We start from the raw sequence: 12,211 nt of genomic DNA, 5'->3' as shown, positions 1-12,211 counted from the left end.
TTCCTCTAGGAGTTTCATAGTTTCTGGCCTTATGTTTAGGTCCTTAATCCATTTTTTGTATATGGTATTAGAGAATGTTCTAATTTCATTCTTTTACATGCAGCTGTCCAGTTTTCCTAGCACCATTTATTGAAGAGACCATCTTTCCTCCATTTTATGTTTTCGCCTTTGTCATAGGTTAGTTGAGCAGAGGTGCTTGGCTTTATTTCTGAGCTTTCTGTCCTATTCCATTGATCTATATTTCGTGTGTGTGTGTGTGTGTGTGTGTGTGTGTGTGTGTGCGCTGGTACCATACTGTTTTGATGAATGTAGCTCTGTAATATAACCTGAAATCAGGGAGCTTGATTCCTCCAGTTTCATTTTTCTTTTTCAAGATTGCTTTGGCTATTTGGGGTCTTTTGTGTTTCCATAAAAAATTTAAAATATTTTGTTTTAGTTCTGTAAAGAATGTTATGTTAATTTAATAGGGATTGTATTGAATCTGTAGGTTGCTTTGTATAGTGTAGTCATTTTGGTAATATTGATTCTTCTAACCCAAGAGAATGGCATATTTTCTATCTGTTTGTGTCATCTTTAATTTCTTTCATCAGTATCTTATGGTTTTCAGAGTACAGATCTTTTGTCTCTTTAGGTAGGTTTATTCCTAAGTATTTTACTCTCTTTAATGCAATGGTAAATGGGATTGTTTTCTTAATTGATTTTTTCTGATCTTTCATTGTTAGCATTTAGAAATGCAAGAGATTTCTGTGTATTTTGCTTCCTGCAACTTTACAGAATTAATTGATAAGCTCTAACAGTTTTCTGGTAGCATCATCATACTTTTCTATGTGTAGTATCAAGTCATCTACAAATGGTGACAGTTTACTTCTTTTCCAATTTGGATTACTTTTATTTTTTTTTTCTTCTCTGATTGCTAGGCTAGAATTTCCAAAACTATGTTGAATAAAAGTGGTTGGGAGTTCCCTTCATGGCTCAGTGGTTTACAAACCTGACTGGGATCCATTAGGGTTGTGGGTCCAATTGCTGGCCTTGTTCAGTGGATTGGGGGCTGGTATTGCCATGAGCTGCGGTGTGGTTTGTAGACTCAGCTCAAATCCCTTGTTGCTGTGGCTGTGGCATAGGCCAGCAGCTGTGGCTCCAATTTGACCCCTAGCCTGGGAACTTCCATGTGCCGAGGGTGCGGCCCTAAAAAGAAAAAAAAAAAAAAAAGCGGCAAGAGTGGGCATCCTTGTCTTGTTCCTGATCTTAGAGGAAATGCTTTCAGACTTCCACCCTTGAGAATGATGTTAGCTATGGGTTTGTCATAGAAGGATTTTATTATGTTGAGGTAGGTTCCCTCTAGGCCCACTTTCTGGAGAATTTTTATCAAAAATGGGGGTTGAGTTTTTTCAAAAGGTTTTTTTCTGCATCTATTTAGATGATCATATGGTTTCATTCTTCAGTTTGCTGATATGGTGTATTGCACAGATTTATTTGTGGATATTGAAGAATCCTTGCATTCTTAGGATAAATCTCACTTAATCCTGTTGTATGATCCTTTTAATATGTTGTTGGATTCAGTTTGCTAATATTTTGTTGAGAATTTCTGCATCTATGTTCATCAGTGATATTGGCCTATAATTTTCCTTTTTTTAATGGTGTCTTTATCTTTCATCCCTGGTTTTGATATCAGGGATGGTGGCATCATAGAATAAGCTTGGGGGTGTTCCTTCCTCTGCAATTTTTTTGGAAGAGTTTCAGAAGAATAGGTGTTAATTCTTTGAATGTTTGATGAAATTCACCTGTGAAGACATCTGGTCCTGGACTTCTGTTTTTTGGAAGTTTTTAAATCACAGTTTTAATTTCAGTACATGTGATTTGTCATTTTATATTGTCTATTTCTTCCTGGTTTAGTCTTGGAAGATTGTATCTCTGTAAAAATTGTTTATTTCTTCTAGGTTGTTCACTTTATTGGCATATAGTTGCTTGTAGTAGCCTCTTATGATCCTTTGTATTTCTGCAGTGTCAATTGTATTTCTGTGGTGTCAATTGTAACTTCTCCTTTTCCATTTCTACTTTTATTAATTTGAGCCCTCTCCCTTTTTTTTTGCTTAATGAGTATGGCTAACAGTGAGCCCAAACATTTATGTCTAATTTTAAGATAGTGTTTCATCATAATTGATTAATTTAGAAACTATAAAATAAGGCCAAAGAGATGGAAATTCAACAATATTGTAGATGAGACATTGGTGGGAGTGAATTACCTTTTTTTCTTTTTCTTGGAGGGACTGGTAGATGTCTATTCTGAAAGAGAAATGAGATTCATGCTATGATGTGTCCCGTCTTTACTTTGTGAGCTCAGTAATTTTAACTGCCTTCCACTCCTGTCCCATTGTCAACATAAATTCAAGCTATCTTCGTGCAAAATAATCGCCACTCTAAACCTGTAACATGCTGCTCTTTGTTATCCAGACTCAGCTTTAAATTCACCTTTAACAACTGCACCCTCTCTCTTGCTCTCCTTATGAAGTCTTGCCAGGTTTTCCCACACAACCTCTTCTACACTCACCACTTCCTCTCCATTCCCCTAGGATCCCTCTAGCTTGCGTCTTTATACCTTGCATACTCCATTGGCACACACTTGGTGAGTGACTGACAGGTGTCAGGCCCCATCAGTGGCCTTGGGCACACCAAGGTATCCAAGCCTTTGGGTAGACAAATGGGAAAAGCCAGGATGATAAAGTGTAAACTGTACTCTTACAGAGTATTTTGGGATCCAGAGACGGGAGAGTGTGGTAAGCTAAATAATGTCCATCCCCCCCCCCCCACAAATGTTATCCTAATCCCCAGACCCATGAATATGTTAATTTACATGGCAAAAGGGACTTTAAGGCTGCAATGAAATGAAGGAGCTTGAAAATGGGGAGAAGATTCTGATTATCCAGGTGGGGCCAATGTAATCACAAGTATAAGAGGGGAGGGATACAAAGATCAGAGTGAGTAGTAGGAGATGTGGTGACAGAGCAAGCGTTTGGAAGGATGTGAGGGAGGAGCCATGAGCCAAGGAATGCAGGCTGCTCTAGAAGTTGAAAAAGGCAAGGAACAGAGTCTCCCTGGAAGGAGCCAGCCCGGCTAACACCTTGAATCCAGTGAAACTAGTTTGAGACTTCTCGTCTCCAGAACTGTAAGACAATAGATTTGTACTGTTTTAAGGCACTAAGTGTGTGGGAAACTGTTATAGCAGTTTCCCACACACAATAGGACACAAATTCAGTGAATTTTAAAGGACTTCAGCAGAGACCATGCTATTTGAGCTGAGCTTTGCAGGCTGAGTTGGGTGGCTCTGGCAGAAAGGTGGAGAAGGTGTTTTGAAGTCTCCATGGGGTAAAGCACCTCACGCTCTAATCCATCTTGCACTCTCTGCTCAGATTCATGCCTCTAAAGCACTATCTCAGCTTTGTTAGTCAGTCCCTAACTCAAACCTCCCATGATTCCCCCATGATTAAATGGAGGGTTCAGTTTCCTTCCTTGGGCCTCAAGATCTCTATAACCAGCCCAGCTCATGTATTGAGGCTTATTACCCACAACTTCTTGACAAGTCATGGGGAGGATTTTCCTGCTATCCTGTCTATGTAGAATTCCACATTCCTACATTTTTGCCTGTTAGGACTATTCTTAAGACCCAGCTCGGCGCGACCTGCTCCATGGAACTGTCCTTAACCTCAAAGCCAGAAATGACCTTCACTCTCCCAAGCGGCTGCATTTCTTCCTGCAGCAGCTCTCATTATGGTACCCACGAGCCGTGTAGTCCTGTGGTTATAATGTGCAGCCTTCCCCCTGGTTAGGGACTGGGATCACATCTTATAGTTCCCGTGGCTTTAGATGTATCTCAAAAAATATTTGCTGAACAAAGAGCTTTTCTTCCTCACTAGAGTGGCGAAAGGAAGGACAACCTGGAGCATGTGATAGAAAAGGTCAGAAGGCACAGGGTCACCTGTGACAGAGACCTGGCCCACTTTGTCCACATCAGCAGGCTGATGTGAGGACCAAGGAGATATTTTGATATGCATTTTAAAAGAGATTTTGAGAGTGAATTTCAGATGGCTTTCAAAAAAATAATGTTGCAATATTCTGTAATCCAGAAAACACCCATTCTGATGTACTGTTTTCAGATACATAGTTCTACGATTGTTACCTTAAACATGGGCCCCCTCAAAAGTCTAAGACCCTCCTCTGCCAAATTTAAATTACTTTCCAGTGGCCAAATGACACACTGGCAATTATTAGTGGCAGAGTCAAGACCACACTTTACTCTCCTACCTTTAAAAGTGTAAGAGTTTATGCACTTAGAAAATTAAGCTGTAATGTAATACAGCAAGGATAGCATCCACATGGAATGTTAGTAATAATATATGCATTGTGATTTGGGCAAGGGGTGAGGGTATCATGATAGTTTTCTGGACACTGAGAAATTTTGCTAAAGCTGGAAGTTGGTGACTTGTGACATTGAATCCTTGATTTCAACCCTTTGTCACTGGAATACCTCAATCAGGATTTTTAGGGGCCATCCACCGCAGCGCACACTCATCTTCCAGTTCTTGGATGCGTCATGCTTTCCTTCAGCTTCAAATTCCTTGAGGGTGAACCATTTTCCATTCTTGCTCTTTATACACTTCTGCCAGATGCCTGTTAGACCAAGACAAGCTGAGTCTTGCTCCGGACTATGAAAACCCCAGAACTTAACTCCCCACTATGTGGGTCTGGGCCACTCATTTTGGGTTCAGAATGGGCAGCAGGAGGGCTGAGCTCCCTCCCTAGGGCCCCACAGCGGCCTCAAAGGTGGGGGAAGAAGTTGACTTCTTGCTGTGTGTGCGCACTTTGACCTTCATGCAATGACAATAATTACTACCAATACTTAAAAAAAATTTCACTATATTTAAAAGAGAAAAACATGGATAAGTCTAAAGAAGAATGGGCAAGATTCTTTCCTTTCCCTTCTCTAGGACCTGGGATAGAGCTGGGCTGAGTTTCTGAGGGGGCAAATGAGGTCACAGGAGAGGCTGTGTGGCAACTGTCACTACAGCTACATCTGCTTTGTCTTGTACAAAAGCTGGTCATCCAGCCAAAGGCAATCAATTATTTCTCATATTTTGAACTCATGGCTATTTTACATTAAGAGCAATTATGGAAATGTTATCCAGTGGGAAAAGTTAAAGTACGCATGTGCTATATAGTCATTGGGTAAACATTTATACTTGGTGCCTAAAGAACAATATTTTAGGGGGGGATCAATTAGGATAGGTAAACATTTGTACTGTACTTTACAATTCTGATTTTCAAAGTATTTTATACCTATTAATCTCATATTTTTCTCCTTATAACATGGTGAGGAAAGTCTTATTTATTATTCCCATTTTGTAGAGGACTAGGAGACTTAGTAACTTGGCCCATATGAAATAGACTCTCTTGGTACAGCTGCAACTTGGATCCCGGTCTTGTGAGTCAAAATCCTCTGCGCCTCTCAATTAGCACAAGGCCACACAGACGCTATAGGGAAGGGGGCTATGAAGGTTGCCGTTGGATTTCTCAAATGTGCACATTTTCCGCCCTGTTATTGAAGCCTTAGTTCTGGTATTGGGTCCTGGATGGGCACATGCGGACCTTTTCCATGGGGGAAAGGGGAGATGGACTGGTAGGCTCGTGTTTCTTAATTTTAAAAGTGTAGACGTGCCACCTTTCCTCCAGCGTCTCTGGGATTCTGTGTGGAAAAATCTAACAGAGCAGAACAGAGGTTGCTTTCTTTTGAAAGGCCTGCTTCAAGGCTGGCTCTTGCCTGGCCTCTGGGAACTTGGATCTGGGGAGGGATCTCACCACTCCTGGAACTTAAAAGAGTGGCTCCTTGTGCCTAAAATACAAAAATATGGTTTATGCGGAACACCTGCTTTTTTTTCTGGGAGTGTGGTGTCTAGGCTTGTGCTAGGCAGAGGGCACCTATGTAACTAACCCCTGATAAAAACCCAGGACTCTTAGACTTGGAGCAGCTTCCCTTTCTGACAATATTTCACATGTGTTGTTACAGTTCATGGCTGAAGAATTAAGGGCTTCCTGGTGACCCAACTGGGAGAGGACTCTTGGAAACTGGTACATGGTTTCCTCTGGACTTTGTCCCAGGTGGCTTTTCCTTTTGCTGATTTTGCTGCTTTGCATCCTTTCACTTGAAGAAAATTACAGCCATGAGTTCAACTCTATGCTGCTTCCTCTGAGTTTCCTAGTGACTCTCCAAACCTGGGGATGGTCTTAGAGAGCCCCGACACAGGCGTCTACTCCCCAAATGGTGTATTAGTCACATGGGCATTTTCCAGCTGAAAAGAGCAGAAGGCCATGAAACCCACCTTGTTCCATTTTCTTCTTATATAAAACCCCCTCTGCTGGACCGCATGTCACGGGAAGTTGAGGACTTTGAAAATCCATATTTTCTACTCTGGGAATTCTTGGACCTGCAAGGAAGCATTATTTATTATTATTATTACTATTATTTGATTCCATCTTCCTCTCTGACTGTGCACTGTCTCTCCTTGCCCATCTTGAGGTCTTTCTTTATAATTTAAAATGTATTGGAATGACTTCCCTCATGAATTAGTTCTATTTCTAAGCCTTTCTTTTATGGCAGATTAGACACATAAAGATAATATCATCCTCCACTCCCATGGACATCCTGTGTGGCTCACAACATAACTACTCATCTAAAATCCTACTTGCACACCTCGTGAGAAGGATCTGAATTCCCACACTTGCTGGTCCCAGCTACCTCTCACCTGATACTTTTTTTTCCTGCTCTTGGAAGGAAGATTTCTAGTCATACTATTGCTTTGAAGTTATGCAGATGGAGAAAAAACTCTCAACTTTTAATTTTTTCTCCCCAAATGAGGCCTTAACTGGGGAAAAAAGCAGGATGGTGGTGGAGCCCCCAGCAAGGATAGTGTCTGTCTTCCCCTCCTTGCTCTCTGCTTTATTTCACTTCTCCTTCATGTGTGACTCCTCCATGGATTAAAGGAAAGGTCAGGGCAGGGTGCTTTAGGAGAAACTACAAATGGCTTGGGGAGAGGGCCTCTGGGCATCTTTGGGGTAGGATGCTGGGATCCGATTACTCTGAAGCAGATGTTGAAAGTCTTGGAATTTAGTAGCAGAAGCACCGACTCTTGCTCTTCTGACCAACATGGAAGCGATCCATTAAAGACTCTTGTTGGGGCTCCTCTCTGGAGGGGAAGGATGGGTTGGCCACATTCTTTCCAGAGTTGGTTCTATTAGAGCTGGGATTAGCGTAGAAGGCCTCTCAGTCTAATTCACCTGCCACCCACCGTTTAAAGAAGAGGAAATTGAAGCAAAAAAGAACAAGTGACAAGCTGAAGTTACAGAGTCAAAGGAAGTTTTGGAATTAGGACACAGGTCTAGTCTTCCTATTCAGGGTCTTCCTTGGTGGAGAGCTTCTGGCTCTGTGTGTGCAAGAAAAGGATCAGCTAAATATCATGTGAGCCATTCCCTTTATGTTTGTTCTTTATATTTCACTCCTCAAAAGTTATAGTAAGTGAGAGGAGGCCTGCACAGGCCCAAGGAGGCCTGGGATCTCTCACAGATCAGCTGGCTAATCAATGGAGTGGCTGTTACCTCCATCCTGTCATGTTGTTGAAATTGAGCAAGAACAATGAATATCCTAACATTTGTTATTGGCATTGTAAGCCAATTAAGAAACCTGACTAATCACTCAGAACATAGAGTATAAAATAAAAATTCAGATGTTTAATTATTAAGTGTATTAATCACTTCTTTTTACCTCTTTTTCTGCCTTTTTTCCGAGGCCCAGTGTTGGCTGTTTTTTTCCCTGAGGAAGTAGAAAAATAACATGAATGTCTCATTTATACCATTGCAAATAACAACAGTGTTTTCCAAAAACAGTTAAAAGTGACTTTTCAGGAACATATCTAATACGTCAAGAAAAGTATCAACTGTGAGATCAGGAGTTAGCAACATTTTTTGTAAAAAGCTAGACAATAAATGTTTGAGGTGCAGTGCTCCATCACCTCTCTTGTGAATCCTCAATTCTGCTGCTGTATTTTGAAAGAATGTATAGGTAATATATAAATAAAAAGATGTGACTATGGATAAGTTCCAATAAAACTTTCTTTACAAAATAGCTCATGGGCTGAATTTGCCCTGTGGGCCATAGTTTGTGGAACTGGCCTAGATATAGCTAGTTACAAACATGATATTTAACTGAGATTTATTCTAAATTTCTTCTACTCATATTCATGACGGACTCTGTAGGTCAGATAGCTACTACAACCTAAACTTGAAAAAAGATTTCTGTACTAAATATGGTGGCAAAAATGACTAAGGTCTTCCAAACTAGCTTAATGAAGGGGAGCTTATAAAATTGGTGCCCAAGTTCTAAAAGTGTAGGGTTAGAGATAGCACAAAGTGTGGACTTGAAGGATACCTCAGAAGAATATAGTATGTAATTTAAGTGTTGATTGTGTCTAAAAAAAAGAGGGAGTCATGTCTCGGTACATGTTGAGGTCTTCCACTATGCCAACGTGCTTGGTTGTTGAAGTCAAGCATACGGTGTGGATGATTTCTTGCTGAAGGTATATGCCCATCAGTCTGTGCCTATCACTGGCATGCTGAGGCGCTAATTTGGGTTATGCAGGATCCAGGAGAAAAATCCTCCCCAGATACTCAATCATGACTAGTCTTTCCTTTACATAGCTTATGGCCAGATGATCCTGGAAAGGAATCTTTCAACCAAACACAAAAACCTTCAGATTGATAATACTATCTTATATTCTGGGGCTTTGCCCTAACAATTACTCAAGTGTGTGTGTGTGTGTGTGTGTGTGTGTGTGTGTGTGTGTGTTTAAATCTCTTCAAAATAAAAATGGCCCCATGAAAAATGTATTGATGATTCCCATCCCTTAAGAAATCACACCCCATGCAAATCAAAACCACGATGAGGTACCACCTTACACCAGCCAGAATGGCCATCATCCAAAAGTCTACAAACAATAAGTGCTGGAGAAGGTGTGGAGAAAAAGGAACCTTAGTACACTGTTGGTGGGATTGTAAATTGGTGCAACCACTGTAGAAAGCAGTATGGAGATTCCTCAGAAAACTAAACATAGAACTACCATTTGATCCAGCAACCCCACTCCTGGGCATCTATCCAGAGAAAACCGCGACTCACAAAGACACATGTAGTCCGATGTTCATTGCAGCACTATTTGCAATAGCCAAGACATGGAAACAACCTAAAAGTCCATCGACAGAGGAGTGGATCCAGAAGATGTGGTACATATACACAATGGAATATTACTCAGCCATCAAAAAGAATGAAATACCAGCATTTTTAGCAACATGGATGGACCTAGAAACTATCATGCTAAGTGAAGTCAGCCATACAATGAGACACCAACGTCAAATGCTTTCACTGACATGTGAAATCTGAAAAAAGGACAGACGGAACTTCTTTGTGGAACAGATGCTGACTCCCAGACTTTGAAAAACTTATGGTCTCCAGAGGAGACAGTTTGGGGGGTGGGGTGATGTGCTTGGGCTGTGGGATGGAAATCCTGTGAAATCAGATTGTTATGATCATTATACAACTACAGATGTGATAAATTCATTTGAGTAATAAAAATAAATAAATTAATTTAAAAAAAAGAGATCACACCCCAAGATTAAGCATGTTCAACCTGATAAGATGTTGCCCTTAGGAAGTTTATCAAGACATTGTGGAGGGACACTGAGAGGAAAGATAAATAAATCTGCATGAAAGAATCATAAGCATTGCTATGATCCTGATGACTTAAGAGACACAAGTGAAATGGGGGAAAGGTAGACTTCAAAGTAGATGAAATTTTCTTTACAAATTGCTCTAGATTGATTGCTTTCAAAGAACATGATTGTGTCAAGTATGGTGGTTAATAGTTGCCAGCTATAAAAGGTTATCTGCACAGGTGTGGCTCTCTGTGGAAGTCCTCTCTTGTCACTAAATGATGCTGAAGTCGTACGTGTACCTGGAAAAATGGCCAGTTCTGACTGCATGTGTCTCTCTCTCTCTTTTCCTGCAAGAATCAAAGCCCAGTGTTGTATGAGCAGACACTTGGGCTCTCTCTTTACTTTCTCCTTGCTCTCCTTTTCCATTCAGCGATGAAATTGAAACCCCTGCCCTGGTGATAACCTGAGTCTGTACAAAAGTAGCTGTTATCAGCAAACACACATTCTCTTGCTCTGTTTCTCTTCTGCTTAAATCTTCTGGGTGAGCTAGACTTTCCTTTCATTGAAGCCTGTTGAGCACAAACAAGTTGAGGGCAAACAAACAGAAACTTGTACTACAGCTCAGTTTTCAGATATATGGTCTGAAGAACAGATCCATATGTAATAAAGTGCTGCTGAATTTTACAGTGGTTATTTGCATGTTAGCCGGCACCATGTTGTTTTCTTATATCTAGGAAGTAAAACACCTGGATACAGTGGGATTAAACTATTTTGGGTCTACCATCTTAATTACCACCTACTAACACTAAAATCCTACATTAACTCTTAAAAATAATAATGTGGTCAGGAAAATGAAAAAAGTAATTTAAAAATACATATTTTTTTTTGCTTTGTAGGGCCAAACCCATGACATATGGAAGTTCCCAGGCTAGCAGTTGAATTGGAGCCATAGCCACTGGCCTATACCACAGCCACAGTAACACGAGATCCAAGCCACATCTGCAACCTACACCACAGCTCACAACAATGCTGGATCCCTAACCCACTGAGGAAGGCCAGGGATCAAACCCACATCCTCATGGATACTAGTTGTATTTGTTTCTACTATGCCACAACGGGAACTCCTAAAAATAATTTTTTTAACAGTTGGGAATAATAATTATGGGCAAAAAAGTATATCAGGATGTTTGGGTGAACTTTTGTTTGCCTCAGAGTTTCAGAGAGTCCTCAACATACAAGAACAGTGCAATGGGAGACTAGTACGCATATATCCTAAAGCATGGTGCTAGTCTAGCCCTGTTGCACAGAGAGAGGCTACATTTCTTTCAAGAGAAATGTCAGGTGAAGATGCCCCTCAAACCAAGAGAAAATGTGCTAAAAGATCCACACAGGAAGTGGATCTCAGTCCTTCAGGACATCAGACTACCAGACTCATCTTTAGCAGCATAAAGATGAAAGTCATGGCTAGAGTATTCTGGGTGAGAGAAGGGCTGAGCGAAGCCAGCAAGGGAATCCACGAAGAAGTGTGATTCCTATGGCCTGGTGAGGGGCCCTGTTGCAGGAATTGAACTGGGTATTCTTGAGAGATGCTCTTCCTAAAAGAACCACATAGAGCAACAAAGTAACTGCAGCAGGAGTGAAGCTTTCAGAAGGACCATGCAATGTCTTCATTCCCAAGGATGTTGGCCATCACTCACTACTGAGAGGTGATAAAATATATAGTTTCTGCTATGTTAGTGGGAAATTTCTAGTCACAATCTTTTTTCTAGAGAGAGTTTTAGATTGTAATTTGTCTAAGATTTGGCAAATTTGTAGATGTGAGTCAGGGACTGGCTGAATTGTGAGCAGGATCACGATGGGGTAGCCGAGCAGGAGATGGTGTCTGTCTGATTTGCTTGCCTCACTTCTCCTTCGCAGCAGTTTTCTCCTGGCTGGAAGGGAAGCTCAGTGGAGATCTGAAGTCATTTGAAAAGAAGAAAGGAAGCTTTGCCTCTTAGAACTTCTACATGACAGGGTATTGGAGGGATGGTCGGAACTGAAAATCTGACTCTGTAGAAACAGATGTAAAGGTCTCAAGATGAACTTCAGAATGATTAGCTACTGGTTTTGCTCCTGCAGTCACTCCTTGGGCTCTGCGTTCATGAAGTGGACAAGAGTGCTGTCCATGGTCATTTCTGAGTCCAGTGGTAGATACAGAGAATGTGAAGCTGTGTGTGAAGCTGGACGGGGTTTTGGTGGGCAGTTAGTGTCTTTATTATTATTTATTATCTCAGTTTATTTTCCTTTTCGTAAGAGTAACTGAGGCAGAAGAGGAGAAGCAACAGACCCAAGTCCACACGCGTACCTTACGGTGGATGGGGCGTGAGGAAGAACAGCTATGTCACTTGGGAGTCACACAGTGGTTTATGGTTACAACTATTTCCAGCCTCAAAAGTTATTAGTTCATCAGAGGCAGCACTGC

General features: G+C 41.1%; 1 protein-coding gene across 13 annotated transcripts in view; it reads right to left on the bottom strand.

The window, feature by feature from the left end:
- The window catches only part of SP100 (SP100 nuclear body protein), an 80,316-nt gene that overhangs the window by 12,778 nt on the left and 55,327 nt on the right, over nucleotides 1-12,211 (bottom strand). For 10 of the 13 annotated variants that reach the window (XR_014830206.1, XM_021075662.2, XM_021075663.2 and 7 more), the window contains 4 exons: nucleotides 7,811-7,858; nucleotides 6,372-6,476; nucleotides 4,523-4,665; nucleotides 2,244-2,283 (listed from right to left, as the gene is read on the bottom strand). Coding sequence is in view for 10 of the 13 variants with exons in the window: in XM_021075662.2 (XP_020931321.1) it covers nucleotides 2,244-2,283; nucleotides 4,523-4,665; nucleotides 6,372-6,476; nucleotides 7,811-7,858 (336 nt within the window). In the remaining 3 variants the exon portion in view is untranslated. Of the gene's footprint in view, nucleotides 1-359; nucleotides 2,284-4,522; nucleotides 4,666-6,371; nucleotides 6,477-7,810; nucleotides 7,859-12,211 lie in introns of those variants that run through there. The other 3 variants (XR_014830207.1, XR_014830208.1, XM_085000663.1) reach the window with 2 other exon arrangements.

Source organism: Sus scrofa, chromosome 15 (assembly GCF_054392235.1).
Source record: "Sus scrofa isolate SSC_HxYL_T2T_F1_AM1 chromosome 15, Sscrofa_HxYL_maternal_Yorkshire_Landrace_v2.0, whole genome shotgun sequence".
Taxonomy (NCBI): domain Eukaryota; kingdom Metazoa; phylum Chordata; class Mammalia; order Artiodactyla; family Suidae; genus Sus; species Sus scrofa.
Note: the sequence above shows the minus strand (reverse complement) of the source record. Positions and strands in the feature narration are given on the sequence as shown.